General features: G+C 45.5%; 1 protein-coding gene and 1 long non-coding RNA gene across 4 annotated transcripts; both read right to left on the bottom strand.

The window, feature by feature from the left end:
- Positions 1-704: 704 nt before the first annotated feature.
- Positions 705-13,126, bottom strand: LOC306839774. Its single transcript, XR_013781245.1, has 3 exons — positions 12,677-13,126; positions 1,885-1,946; positions 705-779 (listed from the first exon to the last, which is right to left on the bottom strand). It is a non-coding gene; the product is annotated as an uncharacterized lncRNA (long non-coding RNA).
- Positions 13,127-16,321: 3,195 nt separating this feature from the next.
- LOC306839470 (uncharacterized protein) lies at positions 16,322-18,583 on the bottom strand. 3 transcript variants are annotated; one of them, XM_079368196.1, is made up of 6 exons: positions 18,462-18,582; positions 18,348-18,391; positions 17,423-18,263; positions 16,928-17,380; positions 16,481-16,783; positions 16,322-16,392 (listed from the first exon to the last, which is right to left on the bottom strand). In XM_079368196.1, the coding sequence occupies exons 1-5, from the start codon at positions 18,482-18,484 to the stop codon at positions 16,510-16,512; spliced, it is 1,635 nt and encodes a 544-aa protein (XP_079224322.1). In that variant the 5' UTR covers positions 18,485-18,582; the 3' UTR covers positions 16,322-16,392; positions 16,481-16,509. The 3 variants fall into 3 exon arrangements, with proteins under 3 accessions (XP_079224322.1, XP_079224320.1, XP_079224321.1); XM_079368194.1 differs by having other exon boundaries at positions 16,481-17,380; positions 18,462-18,583; XM_079368195.1 differs by having other exon boundaries at positions 16,481-17,353.
- Positions 18,584-20,998: the final 2,415 nt, after the last annotated feature.

The following is a 20,998-nucleotide window of genomic DNA, read 5'->3' as shown; positions in this document are numbered from 1 at the left end:
TGATACACGCAGGCCTCATCCTTCAACACGACCACAGCTTTATTCATCCGCGATGCAAAGGAGCATTTATCATGTCCTACCTGCTCACCAACGGCCAGCAGAACCTCCTCTACGGTGATGTTAGTATCCGGCGGGGCTATCCGAACTCCCTGCCGGATAGACGGAGGTGGCGTCTCGGAAGACGCCATTCCTCCCGAAAAACCCGCCAAAAACACCTCTGTTCACTCAGCCAACACGCAATAAACACAGAAACAAACTTACCTGACCATGTACTCGTGACAGATGAACAGGTCAGGAGGAAAACCCAAAAAACCAAGAAATGAAAACCATTCAAACGCCGCGCCACTCGTACGTCCACCACCACCACTCACACCGGAACAGAAACGGAGAGGAGATGAAGGAGGTGAAGAAGAGTCCAGGAGGAGAGGAGATGAAGGAGGTGAAGAAGAGTCCAGGATGGATCAGATGTGATGAACAGAAGATGGAGGAACACGTTCTCTTTCTCAGGCTGAATCCTGAATTCATTTCCATCTTGTTGCCATGAGCACCGAGCTGCAGCCGGCCGCACATGACGGCCAAAAGACCCCCCTCCTGCCTCTTTTTCCATCCTGTTTCCCCATCACCACCTGTCTCCTATCCTTCACCTTCACCTCCTCTTCTCCTCTCCTCCTTACACACAAACACACACGCACACACACTTTTTACCTCTGCTGTTGGTCGCGAGGTCCGCCACCTTCTGAAAAGCATCGAGGAAGGCTGCAACTGCAACGACAGTCGACCTGAGAGACACAACAGAGAACAATCGTGAGGAGAGAAAATTCTGCTTCCTGTCCCGCGTCTGTAGCATCCTGTTGTGTCTCCTCATGTCTCCTTTTTTCTCCTCATGTCTCCTTTTTTCTCCTCGTGTCTCCTCGTGTCTCCTGGCATCTCCTCGTGTCGTTGTGTGTCTCCTCCTGTCTCCTGGCGTCTCCTCCTGTCTCCTGGCATCTCCTCCTGTCTCCTGGCGTCTCCTTGTGTCGTTGTGTGTCTCCTCGTGTCTCCTGGCGTCTCCTCATGTCTCCTGGCGTCTCCTCCTGTCTCCTGGCGTCTCCTTGTGTCGTTGTGAGTCTCCTCGTGTCTCCTGGCATCTCCTCGTGTCTCCTGGCGTCTCCTCGTGTCCTGGTGTGTCTCCTCGTGTCATGATGTGTCTCCTCGTGTCATGGTGTGTCTCCTCGTGTCATGGTGTGTCTCCTCGTGTCATGGTGTGTCTCCTCGTGTCATGATGTGTCTCCTCGTGTCATGGTGTGTCTCCTCGTGTCATGGTGTGTCTCCTCGTGTCATGGTGTGTCTCCTCGTGTCATGGTGTGTCTCCTCGTGTCATGGTGTGTCTCCTCGTGTCATGGTGTGTCTCCTCGTGTCATGGTGTGTCTCCTCGTGTCATGGTGTGTCTCCTCGTGTCATGGTGTGTCTCCTCGTGTCATGGTGTGTCTCCTCGTGTCATGATGTGTCTCCTCGTGTCATGATGTGTCTCCTCGTGTCATGGTGTGTCTTGTGTTGAACAGATGAAGCAGTCAGTGTTTGTTCTCTGCTGATCTCACTGATAATGACTTTTTGGTTCCATCATTAATCTCTGCCACAGTGTGTGTGTGTGTGTGTTTGTGTGTGTGTGTGTGTGTGTGTGTGTGTGTGTGTGTGTGTGCAGTGTGTGTGTGTGTGTGTGTGTGTTTGTGTGCAGACCCAGGGAACCAGAGTATTGGGGACGAGGTGACGGCAGCTCAGCAGTGAAGCTGACATTTAAAGAATGAATTGGACAGATTGGATTTTCATGAGCTCAGATTAAACACACCCTCAATGTGTGTGTGTGTGTGTGTGTGTGTGTGTGTGTGTGTGTGTGCGTGTGTGTACCTGAGCTGAGACTGCAGCTTGCTGGCCTTGCTGATGAAGTCGTCCCACACAGGATAACTGCCCTGAAGAAGAAAGAGGATGAAAACATTGAAGTGGTTAAACGCTGTCTCTGTTCACTCCACCTCTCCCTTCCCCCCTCTCAGTCCACCGCCCAGTCCAGCACTGGGACCAGTCAACTTAACCACCAAAACAGCACGTGTCTCCTGCAGGCACAGTTTGTTTTTCAAATATCAAACATGATAAAAACGCTGCTCATGATCAGATCCTTAAAAACAGATCAATCAGGAGGCTCAGCTACAGCAGTGAGCCGACCAGGAGACGGATCAATAATATCCCATCGCACCCCCACGCCCCCAGGCCGTCTACAGGAAGCAAACCAGACCCCCCCCCCCCGCCATGAAAACACAGTGACCGACTTTAACTGGAGACAGAGGCTGCGTCTCACTTCCCTTATTTGCACCGAGTGTCCTCCGAGTTGTCTCCTCCACTTGCGTCTAAGCCCCGCCCACCAGAGATGCACGGAGGAAACGAAGCCGAGGAGAGAGGACCGAGGAAATCAGCTTTAAGACACATGAGACGTCGTTTCCTCGACAGCGTCACATGACGCCACATCAGCTGATCACGTTCAGCTGTCAATCAGCCGAACAGCTGTTTATGTCCACACACACACACACACACACAAAAACACACACACACACAAACACACACACACACACACACAAACACACACACACACATACTGTATGATTTTTAATCAAACACACACTATTATTTCTAATCAAACACACACACACTGTATTATTACTAATCAAACACACACTATTATTTCTAATCAAACACACACACTGTATTATTACTAATCAAACACACACACACACTGTATTATTACTAATCAAACACACACACTGTATTATCTCTAATCAAACACACACACTGTATTATTTCTAATCAAACATACACACTGTATTATTACTAATCAAACACACACACTGTATTATCTCTAATCAAACACACACACTGTCTTATTTCTAATCACACACACACACTGTATTATTACTAATCAAACACACACACACTGTATTATTACTAATCAAACACACACACTGTATTATTTCTAATCACACACACACTGTATTATTACTAATCAAACACACACACACTGTATTATTACTAATCAAACACACACACTGTATTATCTCTAATCAAACACACACACTGTATTATTTCTAATCACACACACACACTGTATTATTACTAATCAAACACACACACACTGTATTATTACTAATCAAACACACACACTGTATTATCTCTAATCAAACACACACACTGTATTATTACTAATCACACACACACTGTATTATTTCTAATCACACACACACTGTATTATTTCTAATCAAACACACACACTGTATTATTACTAATCAAACACACACACACACTGTATTATTACTAATCAAACACACACACTGTATTATTTCTAATCACACACACACTGTATTATTTCTAATCACACACACACTGTATTATTTCTAATCAAACACACACACTGTATTATTACTAATCAAACACACACACACACTGTATTATTACTAATCAAACACACACACTGTATTATCTCTAATCAAACACACACACTGTATTATTTCTAATCAAACACACACACTGTATTATTACTAATCAAACACACACACACACTGTATTATTACTAATCAAACACACACACTGTATTATCTCTAATCAAACACACACACTGTCTTATTTCTAATCACACACACACACTGTATTATTACTAATCAAACACACACACACTGTATTATTACTAATCAAACACACACACTGTATTATTACTAATCAAACACACACACACTGTATTATTTTTAATCACACACACACTGTATTATTTCTAATCAAACACACACACTGTATTATTTCTAATCAAACACACACTGTATTATTTCTAATCAAACACACATACTGTATTATTTGTAATCAAACACACATACTGTATTATTACTAATCAAACACACACACACACACTGTATTATTACTAATCAAACACACACACACTGTATTATTACTAATCAAACACACTCTGTATTATTACTAATCACACACACACACTATTATTTCTAATCAAACACACACACTGTATTATTACTAATCAAACACACACACTGTATTATTACTAATCAAACACACACACACACACTGTATTATTACTAATCAAACACACACACACTGTATTATTACTAATCAAACACACACTCTGTATTATTACTAATCACACACACACACTGTATTATTACTAATCAAACACACACACACTGTATTATTTCTAATCAAACACACACACACTGTATTATTTCTAATCAAACACACACACTGTATTATTTCTAATCAAACACACACACACTGTATTATTACTAATCAAACACACACTCTGTATTATTACTAATCACACACACACACTGTATTATTACTAATCAAACACACACACACTGTATTATTTCTAATCAAACACACACACTGTATTATTTCTAATCACACACACACACTGTATTATTTCTAATCAAACACACACACACTGTATTATTACTAATCAAACACACACACTGTATTATTACTAATCAAACACACACACTGTATTATTTCTAATCACACACACACACTGTATTATTACTAATCAAACACACACACTGTATTATTTCTAATCAAACACACACACACACACACTGTATTATTTCTAATCACACACACACACTGTATTATTTCTAATCAAACACACACACACACACTGTATTATTTCTAATCACACACACACACTGTATTATTACTAATCAAACACACACACACTGTATTATTACTAATCAAACACACACACACTGTATTATTTCTAATCACACACACACACACTGTATTATTACTAATCAAACACACACACGGTATTATTTCTAATCAAACACACACACTGTATTATTTCTAATCAAACACACACACACACACTGTATTATTTCTAATCAAACACACACACTGTATTATTTCTAATCACACACACACACTGTATTATTACTAATCAAACACACACTCTGTATTATTACTAATCACACACACACACTGTATTATTACTAATCAAACACACACACACTGTATTATTTCTAATCAAACACACACACTGTATTATTTCTAATCACACACACACACTGTATTATTTCTAATCAAACACACACACACTGTATTATTACTAATCAAACACACACACTGTATTATTACTAATCAAACACACACACTGTATTATTTCTAATCACACACACACACTGTATTATTACTAATCAAACACACACACTGTATTATTTCTAATCACACACACACACTGTATTATTTCTAATCAAACACACACACACACACACACTGTATTATTTCTAATCACACACACACACTGTATTATTTCTAATCAAACACACACACACACACACTGTATTATTTCTAATCACACACACACACTGTATTATTTCTAATCACACACACACACTGTATTATTACTAATCAAACACACACACTGTATTATTTCTAATCAAACACACACACTGTATTATTTCTAATCAAACACACACACACACACTGTATTATTTCTAATCAAACACACACACTGTATTATTTCTAATCACACACACACTGTATTATTACTAATCAAACACACACACACACTGTATTATTACTAATCAAACACACACACACACACTGTATTATTACTAATCAAACACACACACACTGTATTATTACTAATCAAACACACACACACACTGTATTATTTCTAATCAAACACACACACACTGTATTATTTCTAATCAAACACACACACACTGTATTATTTCTAATCAAACACACACACTGTATTATTTCTAATCAAACACACACACACTGTATTATTTCTAATCAAACACACACACTGTATTATTTCTAATCAAACACACACACTGTATTATTTCTAATCAAACACAGTTACAGTGTTTCTTGATAACAAACACCTGAAGAACAACCTGCAGTCTGTTTCAAACCAAAAGGACAGTTTCTACTGACTCAAAGATTTCATTTTGAATTGTCTATAATTATTGATTATTATTAATCAGTTTGGACTGAACCTAGCCTGTATTTAGAGAACCAACTCTGTATTTTATAAACACAGATATTTATGTGTCAGGATACTGAAAATGATTGATTAGAATCTAAATGATGAAACTTTGTGAAGATCAATAAGTGAGAATATAAAACGGACTCCTCTTCATCAAACTGTCATCATCATCATCATCAGACATTCAAACAGTGTGAGGGATCAGACCTTCATCATCATCATCATCATCAGACATTCAAACAGTGTGAGGGATCAGACCTTCATCATCATCATCATCAGACATTCAAACAGTCTGAGGGATCAGACCTTCATCATCATCATCATCATCAAACATTCAAACAGTGTGAGGGATCAGACCTTCATCATCATCATCATCATCATCAGACATTCAAACAGTCTGAGGGATCAGACCTTCATCATCCTCATCATCATCAGACATTCAAACAGTGTGAGGGATCAGACCTTCATCATCATCATCATCAGACATTCAAACAGTGTGAGGGATCAGACCTTCATCATCATCATCATCATCATCAGACATTCAAACAGTCTGAGGGATCAGACCTTCATCATCATCATCATCATCAGACATTCAAACAGTGTGAGGGATCAGACCTTCATCATCATCATCATCATCATCAGACATTCAAACAGTCTGAGGGATCAGACCTTCATCATCATCATCATCATCAGACATTCAAACAGTGTGAGGGATCAGACCTTCATCATCATCATCAGACATTCAAACAGTGTGAGGGATCAGACCTTCATCATCATCATCATCATCATCAGACAGTCAAACAGTCTGAGGGATCAGACCTTCATCATCATCATCATCATCAGACATTCAAACAGTGTGAGGGATCAGACCTTCATCATCATCATCATCATCATCAGACATTCAAACAGTGTGAGGGATCAGACCTTCATCATCATCATCAGACATTCAAACAGTGTGAGGGATCAGACCTTCATCATCATCATCATCAGACATTCAGACAGTGTGAGGGATGATGAAGATGAAGGATGTATTGATAGAAGTTGTTGAGCTTCATATTTGGTTGTTAATCTTCATGTCAGACTCTTTTTAATGGCAGCTCATCACAGAGCGACTCTTTACAAACTCACTGATGTTCATCATCTGTTTAAATGTCCCACGCTCCGTTTAGCCTCTTTTTAATCTCCCTCTTTTCTCCCCTATTAAACTGAAGTCTGATCCTGTGCAGCGTCCAATCAGTGAGTGATATACGAGAAGGGGGCGTGTCTGTCAGTGAAAAGACTTCCGTGAAGTCGGCTCTCGTGTCTCCTCGGTCATCGCTCCTCGGATCAGCCTCCTCTCTCCTCGATCCTCTCTCCTCCGTTCGCTATAAGAGCTTTGGGACGATCCTCAACATGGCGGCTCTGGAACTACTTCCTGTTTGGCCGAGGACCGAGGACCGAGGAGACTGCAAATAAGGGAAGTGAGACGCAGGGAGAGACAAACACTGAGGACTCTGCAGTGCTGCTGAGCATGCTGCATGTGTTCAGACATGATGTGTAGATACAGAGCAGCATGCTGCATGTGTTCAGACATGATGTGTAGATACAGAGCAGCATGCTGCATGTGTTCAGACATGATGTGTAGATACAGAGCAGCATGCTGCATGTGTTCAGACATGATGTGTAGATACAGAGCAGCATGCTGCATGTGTTCAGACATGATGTGTAGATATAGAGCAGCATGCTGCATGTGTTCAGACATGATGTGTAGATACAGAGCAGCATGCTGCATGTGTTCAGACATGATGTGTAGATAAAGATTAGCATGCTGCATGTGTTCAGACATGATGTGTAGATAAAGATTAGCATGCTGCATGTGTTCAGACATGATGTGTAGATACAGAGCAGCATGCTGCATGTGTTCAGACATGATGTGTAGATATAGAGCAGCATGCTGCATGTGTTCAGACATGATGTGTAGATATAGAGCAGCATGCTGCATGTGTTCAGACATGATGTGTAGATAAAGATTAGCATGCTGCATGTGTTCAGACATGATGTGTAGATACAGAGCATCATGCTGCATGTGTTCAGACATGATGTGTAGATAAAGATTAGCATGCTGCATGTGTTCAGACATGATGTGTAGATAAAGATTAGCATGCTGCATGTGTTCAGACATGATGTGTAGATAAAGATTAGCATGCTGCATGTGTTCAGACATGATGTGTAGATAAAGAGCATCATGCTGCATGTGTTCAGACATGATGTGTAGATAAAGATTAGCATGTGCATGTGTTCAGACATGATGTGTAGATAAAGATTAGCATGCTGCATGTTTTCAGACATGATGTGTAGATATAGAGCAGCATGCTGCATGTGTTCAGACATGATGTGTAGATAAAGATTAGCATGCTGCATGTGTTCAGACATGATGTGTAGATACAGAGCAGCATGCTGCATGTGTTCAGACATGATGTGTAGATATAGAGCAGCATGCTGCATGTGTTCAGACATGATGTGTAGATAAAGATTAGCATGCTGCATGTGTTCAGACATGATGTGTAGATAAAGAGGATCTCTTTACATCCAGGTTCTGGTTTCTGAATTCTGTTGGACTCGGGATGTGAGGCGTGTGTCTCAGACTCTTCTGATTCACACCAATGACTGACTGCAGTGTGCTGCCACTTTCTTCTGAGCATGGTGACCCTCCCTACTCTGTCTCTGATTGGCTCGTCACTTTTTATAGCAAAAGGCATTGTTGTCAGAGAAGCTTCAACACAGCAGGTTTCCTTCATGATCACACAGGAAGAGAGCAGCTCTCTGATTGGCTGACTGATCACACAGGAAGAGAGCAGCTCTCTGATTGGCTGACTGATCACACAGGAAGAGAGCAGCTCTCTGATTGGCTGATTGATCACACAGGAAGAGAGCAGCTCTCTGATTGGCTGACTGATCACACAGGAAGAGAGCAGCTCTCTGATTGGCTGATTGATCACACAGGAAGAGAGCAGCTCTCTGATTGGTTCTTTAACTGGTATCATGAACTCTCAACCAAAATAAATCCCACCATGCATTTTTCAGATTTTGTAAAGAAGTTAATGTCGGCTGTAACAGAAGAAGAATGAAGCAGCTCAGGATCCTCAGGCTGCTCATCAGTTCCACTTAAAGGGATCAGCAGTCATCAGTCTTCATTTCATGAACCCCCCCCCCCACACACACACACACACAGACTGACAGCTGGAGTGTTTTCACAGCACAAGGGGGCGCTGTTGTCCTGATGACAAGCTGTCCACACATATTTGATGTTTTCAGGTTGAAATGTTGAATTTTGATGCCGATAACTAAATGTTGCTCATGTCTGTCCTCATGAGGTCTCTGTCCTGACCGTCCTGTACTCATGTGGTCTCTGAAAGTCCAGCAGACCGTTGTGGACTTTGACAGTCCAGCGGACCTTCCTGTCCTCATGTGGACTTTGACAGTCCAGCAGACTGTCCTGTCCTCATGTGGACTTTGACAGTCCAGCAGACTGTCCTGTCCTCATGTGGACTTTGACAGTCCAGCAGACTGTCCTGTCCTCATGTGGACTCTGACTGTCCAGCAGACTGTCCTGTCCTCATGTGGACTTTGACAGTCCAGCAGACTGTCCTGTCCTCATGTGGACTCTGACAGTCCAGCAGACTGTCCTGTCCTCATGTGGACTTTGACAGTCCAGCAGACTGTCCTGTCCTCATGTGGACTTTGACAGTCCAGCAGACTGTCCTGTCCTCATGTGGACTCTGACTGTCCAGCAGACTGTCCTGTCCTCATGTGGGCTTTGACAGTCCAGCAGACTGTCCTGTCCTCATGTGGACTCTGACCGTCCAGCAGACTGTCCTGTCCTCATGTGGACTTTGACAGTCCAGCAGACTGTCCTGTCCTCATGTGGACTCTGACAGTCCAGCAGACTGTCCTGTCCTCATGTGGACTCTGACCGTCCAGCAGACTGTCCTGTCCTCATGTGGACTCTCGTCACTTTTTATAGCAAAAGGCTGTTGAAACTCTGCTGGACAGGATCCTTAAAACAAAGATTCAAAGCAAACCAACTTCTTCAGACACATGACCCTTTATATCCTTCTGATGAATGAACGGCAGAGTGGACAATGTGTGAACGGTGCGGTCAAAGAGCAAATAAAAAACAGGAAGCAGGAAGTGTTTGGTCTGCGACGTTGTCCATCCTCTCTGTGGAGGCGCAGAGCAGCTGAGCCGTGCGGCCCCGAGTGTGTTCAGCCTCTTTTTCTGTCAGTGAGAGCGTCATCGCCTGGCTACCGTTGCCATGGTAACCCTGCTGCTGCTGGCGCAGCTGCAGAGGGGGCTTCAGGCAGAGAAAGGGGAGGGTCAAACATGCGCGCATCCTCACCAAACACACACACACACACACACACACAGTGTTTTCATTTTTTAAAGCAGCATTGTTTCACCTTCCTGCTCTTCATCACTCATTCATCATTTCATAAACCCTCATCTCAGTACATCCTCTCCCTCCCTCTATCTCTCTCACACACACACACACACACACACACACACACACACACACACACTCTGAGTCGAGGGCAGGGCCGCTGCATCAGTCACTGAGGACATAAATTGTCACCGTGGAAACAACCAGAGGCAGCAGCAGCGTGCCGCTCCTCCAGGAATCCTCTGTTTGTTTGTCTCTTTGAAGGAGTGTTGAAACAGGAAGTCCCCGTTTGATCCGTCTTTGTGATCCATCCTGAGAGAAGAGCAGCAGGGCGGGTTCACCTGCTGCTGGAGACAACACTGTGTTCAACCCATCAGCACGCTCGACCACGAGACGTCTGTCCTCACCATCCACACACAAGAAAAACATGGAGGACGATGGTCGTGGTCAGCTGGCTGTGTCTTCATGAGACCTTATAAAGACACTGGTGTGGTTGCCATAGTTACACAAGCTTCTTTAGTAGCCCACTTGGCTTCAAAGCCCCGCCTACCTTCTCTGGTCCAATCAGATCCAGAGCATTCAGGAGCAGAATCTAAAGTTAGAAGGAGGACATACTGGCTGCTGCATTGTTGTCAGAGAAGCTTCAACACAGCAGGTTTCCTTCATGATCACACAGGAAGAGAGCAGCTCTCTGATTGGCTGACTGATCACACAGGAAGAGAGCAGCTCTCTGATTGGCTGACTGATCACACAGGAAGAGAGCAGCTCTCTGATTGGCTGATTGATCACACAGGAAGAGAGCAGCTCTCTGATTGGCTGACTGATCACACAGGAAGAGAGCAGCTCTCTGATTGGCTGATTGATCACACAGGAAGAGAGCAGCTCTCTGATTGGTTCTTTAACTGGTATCATGAACTCTCAACCAAAATAAATCCCACCATGCATTTTTCAGATTTTGTAAAGAAGTTAATGTCGGCTGTAACAGAAGAAGAATGAAGCAGCTCAGGATCCTCAGGCTGCTCATCAGTTCCACTTAAAGGGATCAGCAGTCATCAGTCTTCATTTCATGAACCCCCCCCCCCACACACACACACACACAGACTGACAGCTGGAGTGTTTTCACAGCACAAGGGGGCGCTGTTGTCCTGATGACAAGCTGTCCACACATATTTGATGTTTTCAGGTTGAAATGTTGAATTTTGATGCCGATAACTAAATGTTGCTCATGTCTGTCCTCATGAGGTCTCTGTCCTGACCGTCCTGTACTCATGTGGTCTCTGAAAGTCCAGCAGACCGTTGTGGACTTTGACAGTCCAGCGGACCTTCCTGTCCTCATGTGGACTTTGACAGTCCAGCAGACTGTCCTGTCCTCATGTGGACTTTGACAGTCCAGCAGACTGTCCTGTCCTCATGTGGACTTTGACAGTCCAGCAGACTGTCCTGTCCTCATGTGGACTCTGACTGTCCAGCAGACTGTCCTGTCCTCATGTGGACTTTGACAGTCCAGCAGACTGTCCTGTCCTCATGTGGACTCTGACAGTCCAGCAGACTGTCCTGTCCTCATGTGGACTTTGACAGTCCAGCAGACTGTCCTGTCCTCATGTGGACTTTGACAGTCCAGCAGACTGTCCTGTCCTCATGTGGACTCTGACTGTCCAGCAGACTGTCCTGTCCTCATGTGGGCTTTGACAGTCCAGCAGACTGTCCTGTCCTCATGTGGACTCTGACCGTCCAGCAGACTGTCCTGTCCTCATGTGGACTTTGACAGTCCAGCAGACTGTCCTGTCCTCATGTGGACTCTGACAGTCCAGCAGACTGTCCTGTCCTCATGTGGACTCTGACCGTCCAGCAGACTGTCCTGTCCTCATGTGGACTCTGACCGTCCAGCAGACAGTCCTGTCCTCATGTGGACTTTGACAGTCCAGCAGACTGTCCTGTCCTCATGTGGACTTTGACAGTCCAGCAGACTGTCCTGTCCTCATGTGGACTCTGACCGTCCAGCAGACAGGAGGCTGTGCAGGAACAATCGAGCTGCTTTGGATGAATTCTCTGAGAAGCTGCAGGCAAACATGAAAATGAAGACACGCCCCCCCCCCCTTTTATAATTAGCAAATTAATGATCTCCAATAAACCGTCAGGAGGATCAAATGTCAGCTCTTCCTGCTTCCCTGCAGCAGATCCTCCAGCGGGCTCTTTCCCTGAGTGACTGAGATCAGCTGATTATAATAATGTGATGTTACCTTCATGTCTCCGATGACAGTCTGGAAAAGCCCCCCCAGCGCGCTGCACTCCCTCTCCATCACCGCCTCCATCTTCACAAAGGAAATGAGCGACTCTCTCACTCACAGCTTCTGTAGTCCATCAATGACGCGGCAGGAAGCTGATCAATTAAAGGTGAAGAAGGAGAAGAAGAAGAAAGGTGCTTCGCTAAAAACAAGAAGAGGCGCTCAGGCTCGCGCGGCCTGGCTGGAGGAGACGTGAACGCGGACACGAGCGGCAGCACACCCGGCAGGTACTCTCACCCCGGAGCTCATGGATCCCATATCCGCAGGAGGAGACACATGTCGGGGCACAGAGGAGCAGGAAACACCGCGACGCAGCCGGAGAGAGAGAGAGAGAGAGAGAGACAGTCAACTCTCACCGAGAGCTGCTGAGGGAGGAGAGAGCCGGGAGCGCGCTGGAGGAGACGTGAACGCGCTTGGCCCTGGCCCCTCCCTCAGCGCAGGAGGCTTTTTGTTAATGAAATGAATGTTTACAGTCAATGATGTGAATGTGAGAGAAACACGTATTTAATCATTTATTCATATTTCATTCAATGAGTTTAAATATTTACACAATAAGAGAATTATTCCTGCTCATTCATCAGCTGATGGACGAGTTCAATATTTTCAAAGAACTTATAAGATGAATAAAAGAAGGAAAAAGAACATCATGATTAAAAGTCATTAAACATAGATAATAAAACTAAATATATTTATATTTTTAAAGGACTTAAATACACACGTCATCAATTAAAGTAAAATGTTGATCTGCAGTTTCTCATCCTTGGGTCCTGATCCCACGTCGGGTCACGCAGACATGAAATGGGGTCCAGGAAGAGTCTAATTGTTGCTCAGTAAAAAAAGGTCTCATCTCCTCCTCTTCAGGTGAAATCAGTGTCCTCGCTCCTCTTCATCATGTGTGTGAAGTGTGTTGTTGTAAATCCACTCTGATCCTGTATTTTTTTTTTTTTTAAGATTTATTTTTGGCCTTTTTGCCTTTATTGATAGGAAAGTGGATAGAGTCGGAAATGGGGAGAGACATGCGGGAAAGTGGCCACAGGCCGGACGCGAACCCGGGCCGCCCGCGCGAGGACCGAATCCTCGCAACATGGTACGCGCGCTGTCGCTGCCGCTGAGCTATCGGCGCCCCCTCTGATCCTGTATTTGATCATGTCTATAAACCCCTCTATTTCAGCCCTGCTCAGAACAGGCTGTTTCTGTGTCTGTAGCTTTAAATATGTAAATGAGCTGTGTCTGACCACGCCCCCTCTCTGGAAGGGCTCGGGTGTACTCGCTGCTTTCTGGCTCCATGTCCTATTGTTTACGGTGAGAAGGCAGACTCAGAGGGCAGAACAAACACCTAGCTGTGGGAGTGTCACCCACCTGGGGGAGGGGCTACTGCCCTTTGTGATGTCATGAAGGGAACATCTCCAAACGGCCTGTTTGAGCAGACAGAAGACTCAACTTTCTGCTCAAATCTAACTTGTAACAGTTACTGATCTTCCTCTACGTAGCATCAACGCTGCTTTATGTGTCGTTGTTACAACCCTCGGACTTCCTGAACTGAAATCACCCGAGCAGCACCTGAATGCAGCATCTGCACTGTCTGTTTGAACAGGCGGCTCAGTTCTTAGTGTGCAGATGTTTCTTTATAATGTACATGTTGTTTTGAGAAGATGTGAGTGTTGCTGTCGTCTTAGCTTGAAGTCGATGTGATGAGTGCAGACACACCCCCCCCCCCACCAGTCAGAACCCGAGATGGGCCCCGGTCCAAGAAGTGTGGACACTGTCCTGGAGATAAAATGGGGTCAGGAACCAAAGAAAAGGAATCACTGACTGTGAGAAGGAACAGATCAGTTGTTCACTGGTGACACTTTGAACTTTTCTCTGACTTCATGTCTCAACATGTTTGATTTGTTCAGTGACTTTCTATAAATTCAAGTTTGATTCTTCTCGTCTTCCACAGCTGAACATTTGCCCTGTCTTTATGTGGAGGATGTTGATGCTGAGTGACTCCTGACAGTCAGATACATGAAACGACATCGCCCCCTAGTGACCACTCTGTTGAACAGCTGATGAGGCTGAACGAGAGGGACAGGAAACCCAGGATGAAACAGGACTCACTTTGACTGTGAAAGTTGAAAGGTGTATTTTAAATAAACCAGGAACTCATGGTGTGTTCATGTTTTATTCTAAATGCACAGAATCACATTTAAAATCTTTGACAGTTTAATGTTATAAATCCATCAACAGGAGTTTAACCACGGCTGCTCAAGGGCTCCTCGGCAGAGCTCAGGAAGTGACTTGGTACCGCTCCAGCTACCAGACACTCAAGTTCAAGTTCCATCAGAACCACTGCCGGGGCACACACGCTAACCACTAGGCCACCTGCAGCCCCGCTCATTTGTTTGAATCCCTGATGTTACATTTAGTGATGTGTTCATCTTTGGATGCAGCGCTTTGCAGAAAACATGAAATACATCTACAGGAACGAGTTGCTCTTTACATTTCCATCCATCTCGCGGGGTCAGCAGCCTAAGCACAGCCGCCCAGACTTCCTCCAGCGGGACCCCGAGGCATTCCCAGGTTGGAGAGACAGTCTCTTCAGCGTGTCCTGGATCGACCCCGAGGGACATGCCTGGAACACCTCCGTAGGGAGGCGTCCGGACCAGATGCCCGAACCACCTCAGCTGACTCCTCTCGATGTGAAGGAGTAGCGGCTCTACGCCGAGCTCCTCACCCCATCTCTAAGAGTGCGCCCAGCCACCCTGCGGAGAAGCCCATTTCAGCCGCGATCTCGTTCTTTCGGTCATGACCCAAAGCTCATGACTATAGGTGAGGGTAGGAACAAAGAGCCGAGAGCCTCGCCTTAGCTCCTTCTTCACCACGACAGACTGATACAGCGACCGCATGACTGCAGACGCCGCACCGATCCATCTGATCTCACGCGCCATCTTCCCCCCACATGTGAACAAGACCCCGAGATACTTGATCTCCACCACCTGGGGCAAGGACTCCCCACCGACCCGAAGAGGGCTGTCTGCTCGCAGAGAGGGAGAGCGTGCAGACTGACCTAGACTGGAGCTTCAGAGGGAGGCTGGAAGAAGATCTGAGCTGGCATTGCAACCTAGCATACTATACTTTACATTAGAATGTACTCTATACAATATTTCACGGTTAATTTGGTTGGGAGGAACCTTTGCTTCTTTAGAGGGGGGGGGGGGGGGGGGGGGGGGGCAGGAAGAATTAAGCTGCCAGAGAGAAGACAGTCTTGGTCTATTCATGGTTGCTGAAAGAAGTTGTCGTTTTAACCACACAGAACGACTGCTTAATGACAGGGAGCTGCAGCACACAGCTGTGTCATTATCTCCCCTGAAGAGAAGACTGGACTAATAACAACAATCAGAGACAGGAAGTGCAGAGGATGTGAACCTGTGATTCACAGCTGAGATCACAGAGTCTTTTTAGTCTCCTCGTGTGGATCAGGACTCTGCAGCAGTCCCTCTCACCTCAGATAAGCTAACATCACCCAGACAGTTTTTAAATGGTTGCATTTGGATTAAGCAGCATGGCCAAAGGTCAATACAGAAAGTAGTTTCTTTTCAAATGATATCCAGACACAGATTACACTTCCAGGTACTTTATTGATTGTCAACTTATCCAATAGCAGACTTTTGTTGGAGACAACAGGAACCCTGAAAGCAGAACAACTTAGTTATTAAATCTTATAAACTCAAAAAAATAAAACCAGGTCCATTAAAAACTTTTCAAATAAAGTTTTACCTTTGTGTTCCAAAAGGTGAAGATTTCCTTTAAACGACAGGAACCAGTGGCAACTTCCACCTGGGATGGTCCATGGATGTCATTGGAACGGATCTGAAACTCTTTGGAGAGGCCAAAGCCAGATCCCACATTCCAGCTTTGCTCTGTAGAACACCGTGCTGGCGCATGGACTCGGGGCTCTGCTTCTTGGGAAAAAAACTGTGGCTGTTTTCTGCAACTTCCTCAGATTTTTTCCCAAAAGCCATCTGAAGACCTCTACTGGAAGAGCTAGCTTGTGGTACAGAGGGAGCATAAGGTTTGGGCTGGTAGCTCGGCTGCTGGGGCGGGTAGCTCGCCTGCTGGGGCTTGGGCGGGTAGCTCGCCTGCTGGGGCGGGTAGCTCGCCTGCTGGGGCTTGGGCGGGTAGCTCGCCTGCTGGGGCGGGTAGCTCGCCTGCTGGGGCTTGGGCGGGTAGCTCGGCTGCTGGGGCTTGGGCGGGTAGCTCGGCTGCTGGGGCTTGGGCGGGTAGCTCGGCTGCTGGGGCGGGTAGCTCGCCTGCTGGGGCTGGGGCGGGTAGCTCGGCTGCTGGGGCGGGTAGCTCGGCTGCTGGGGCTTGGGCGGGTAGCTCGCCTGCTGGGGCTTGGGCGGGTAGCTCGCCTGCTGGGGCTTGGGCGGGTAGCTCGCCTGCTGGGGCTTGGGCGGGTAGCTCGGCTGCTGGGGCTTGGGCGGGTAGCTCGCCTGCTGGGGCTTGGGCTGGTAGCTCGGCTGCTGGGGCTTGGGCGGGTAGCTCGGCTGCTGGGGCTTGGGCGGGTAGCTCGGCTGCTGGGGCTTGGGCTGGTAGCTCGGCTGCTGGGGCTTGGGCTGGTAGCTCGGCTGCTGGGGCTTGGGCTGGTAGCTCTGCTGCTGGGGCTTGGGCTGGTAGCTCGGCTGCTGGGGCGAGTAGCTCGGCTGCTGGGGCGAGTAGGCCTTAGTGCCTAACTCAGGTCTGCTACCAATGTCCATTTTAGGTTCTTTATTTGAATTGATATTTCCCTTTTGTGGCAAACTTTGACCCCACATGCCGTCTTTGGTCTGATAAACAGCATCCATCTGCTCTTTTGGCATGGCTGGATGAGGCTTGCGTGTAGAAACACGTCCCGGTAGTCTGTAGCTACTGTAAGGTGCAGCAGGAGGCTTCAGGTTCTCAGATGAGCCACTGTACCTTTGTCCATAACGCTGCACAGAGGGCTCATAAGGTTTGGACAGGTAGCTAGGTTTCGGAGACTGACTGTAACTCTGCGTCAGGGGTTTTAAGGAGTAGCGGTTTCCAGAACCAGCCTCAGGTTGGCTACTTAAAGCCATCTCAAGGACCCCCCTTGAAGAGCTAGCTTGTGGTGCAGAGGGTTTGGACAAGTAGCTAGGCTGCTGGAACATTGAAGGATGGCGCTTTCCAGTCTCTGCCTCTGGTTGGTTACCTAAAGTCATCATAATTCCTCCACTTGAGGCTATAGCTGCCTCAACATGGCCTTTTTGATTTGAACCTAAATCCCACATGCCTTCTTTGGTCTGGTAAACATGTGGGTTTAGTCGGATTATCGGATGAGGCTTCTTGTGTGTAGAACCACTTCCCGGTGGACTGTAGCTACTATAAGGTGCAGCGGGAGGCTTCAGGGTCTCAGATGAACCACTGTACCTTTGTCCATAACTGTGCACAGAATCGCCATCTGGTGCAGAGGCCTCATAAGGTTGGTTGCCTGTCGGGAAACTTGCGGCCTGTTGAAAGTAAGGCTTGATGGTTCCAGAGCCGTCAGTCCTGTAGCTGAGAGCTGGTCAGAGCAAACACTTTGAAAGGTCAGTGAGATGAAGTCAGTGATAGACAAAACTGCTAATTATGTGCTGTGGATACTTACCGTTAGCATGCTGTCCAAATGCTAGAAGAGACAGCATAAGCACCCTAAAAAAACACAAGTTAAACATCAGGTCATGTAAATATCTGCACTGACAGAGCATAAACTTCAGCTTACCTCAACCCAAATCCAGAAGCCATCGTTTGTCTGAAGAACTCAAACCAACCAGCACAAGTTCTGCAGACTGCTTGCAAAGCTAAAATGTTGCAGCTTCATAAATACTGCACACACACTGGTCCTTTTTAAAGGGTGCAGCCTGCGTCTCACTGATAAGGTCATTGGAATCAGCTGTCGCCTCCTGCAGCCAGAGCAGGTGTCATCACTTCAGCTAACGGGCTACACTGCACTTCTGTAGGCTGAGACAGCACTTTGTTCTGCTGCTACTTCAACTAACGGAATTTTCTTACCTGCCTCTTATTGTGTGAGGCCATCTTTTGGATCATATATGTGAAACCGACATAAATTAAAACCAATCTATTCTGATGGATTGTCTGGCATTTAGCTCCAATCAGAGAGCTGCTCTCTTCCTCTGTGATCAGTCAGCCAATCAGAGAGCTGCTCTCAAACCGTCCACTACACCCTCGCCCCACGACCCCTCCGTTTGTGCGTCCACGTGGAGGGTCCGCCATATTAAGTCTGTCTCAAACCACTTAGCGGGGAGTGATAGAGGTCACGTGTTACGCCTATTACGCCCGGTCGTCACAGAAGGAGTGACCTGTACTAAAGAAGGAGCGACCTGTACTAAAGAAGGAGTGACCTGTACTAAAGAAGGAGTGACCTGTACTAAAGGAGTGACCTGTACTAAAGAAGGAGTGACCTGTACTAAAGGAGTGACCTGTACTAAAGGAGTGACCTGTACTAAAGAAGGAGCGACCTGTACTAAAGAAGGAGTGACCTGTACTAAAGAAGGAGTGACCTGTACTAAAGAAGGAGTGACCTGTACTAAAGAAGGAGTGACCTGTACTAAAGAAGGAGTGACCTGTACTAAAGAAGGAGTGACCTGTACTAAAGGAGTGACCTGTACTAAAGGAGTGACCTGTACTAAAGAAGGAGAGACCTGTACTAAAGAAGGAGTGACCTGTACTAAAGAAGGAGAGACCTGTACTAAAGAAGGAGTGACCTGTACTAAAGAAGGAGAGACCTGTACTAAAGAAGGAGTGACCTGTACTAAAGAAGGAGTGACCTGTACTAAAGAAGGAGTGACCTGTACTAAAGAAGGAGTGACCTGTACTAAAGAAGGAGTGACCTGTACTAAAGAAGGAGTGACCTGTACTAAAGAAGGAGTGACCTGTACTAAAGAAGGAGAGACCTGTACTAAAGAAGGAGTGACCTGTACTAAAGAAGGAGTGACCTGTACTAAAGAAGGAGTGACCTGTACTAAAGAAGGAGCGACCTGTACTAAAGAAGGAGTGACCTGTACTAAAGAAGGAGTGACCTGTACTAAAGAAGGAGTGACCTGTACTAAAGAAGGAGTGACCTGTACTAAAGAAGGAGTGACCTGTACTAAAGAAGGAGTGACCTGTACTAAAGAAGGAGTGACCTGTACTAAAGAAGGAGTGACCTGTACTAAAGAAGGAGTGACCTGTACTAAAGGAGGAGTGACCTGTACTAAAGAAGGAGTGACCTGTACTAAAGTAAGTTCACTGCTCCAGCTCAGATGGACATTTAATCTGATCATACAGACGTGAACAACTTCACCTGTTTATTGTTTTAAAGGATCAAATAAAAGCCTCCTCTTCTTTTCTTCCTTCTGTTCACCTGTTTATTTCATTGGGTTTCATATTTAAAGGGACTGTTTCAAAAACTAAAGAATATTAAATTATGTTACTGACAACTTCTCACTCTTATTTATTCATCATTGTTCTACTTTTGATTTCTTTGTAAAACTTAATTTCGGCTACAAAAAAATAAAAGTTTATCAGCTGTGATGTTCATTTATAGTCTCCTTGTCTGCTTTCATTGAACCTGTTCTTTGATATTATAATAAATTAAACATTATAAATTATAATAAAGAATGTGGGCTCCATCTGATGGTTTTGTTATAAGTCTACACTATTATAAATTTATTAGAGAAAAATAATCTACATAAAGACTTTTACAGAATGCATTACGTACATCAATAATAAGCCGTTCCCCCAGGATGCCGCTGAGTAACCATGGTAACACACACTTCCTGTTTCCACCTGAGAGAGTGAAGTTTGTCCCAAAGCCTGCTGCTGTATTTCTACCCTCCACCTGAATGGAGGGGACTTCACTCAGCTGAGTGGGACTTCTGACCCAGGCAGGTCAGAACAGTTTGGACACGCCCCTGATCCCAACCAACCAATCAGGCTGTTTCTTGATTCCTTCTTAGATAGAATTGTCTGAGAAAACAACACACAACTAATGTGGATTAAATAACGTTTTTAAGAGGCTCATAGGGCGTGGACGGGTAGATTGGCTGGCAGGGCTGCTGGGGCGTGGACGGGTAGATTGGCTGGCGGGGCTGCTGCGGCGTGGACGGGAGGCTGATTCCAGTACCTGCCTCAGGTTGGCTACCCAGGTCCATCTAAGTATTTGATTCAACAGCTGTCTCAAAAACATTTAGAGAAAAGAACACACAGCTAACAAGGATTACATAACTTTTATTAACATTCATGTTTTCATTTTTACAG

The sequence above is a fragment of the Symphodus melops genome (genome assembly GCF_947650265.1).
Source record: "Symphodus melops genome assembly, chromosome: 18".
Classification (NCBI taxonomy): Eukaryota; Metazoa; Chordata; class Actinopteri; order Labriformes; family Labridae; genus Symphodus; species Symphodus melops.
The sequence above is the reverse complement of the archived record's forward strand: the minus strand, read 5'-3'. Positions and strand labels throughout refer to the sequence as shown.

What these genes read in the sequence shown, in the direction of transcription:
- LOC306839470 (XM_079368194.1), bottom strand. Translation starts at nt 18,484, where the DNA reads ATGGCTTCTGGATTTGGGTTGAG. An exon ending in ATTTGGACAGCATGCTAACG is followed by an intron (nt 18,264 to 18,347) that starts GTAAGTATCCAC and finishes TGCTCTGACCAG; the next exon opens with CTCTCAGCTACAGGACTGAC. An exon ending in CCTGAGTTAGGCACTAAGGC is followed by an intron (nt 17,381 to 17,422) that starts CTACTCGCCCCA and finishes CCAGCAGCCGAG; the next exon opens with CTACCAGCCCAAGCCCCAGC.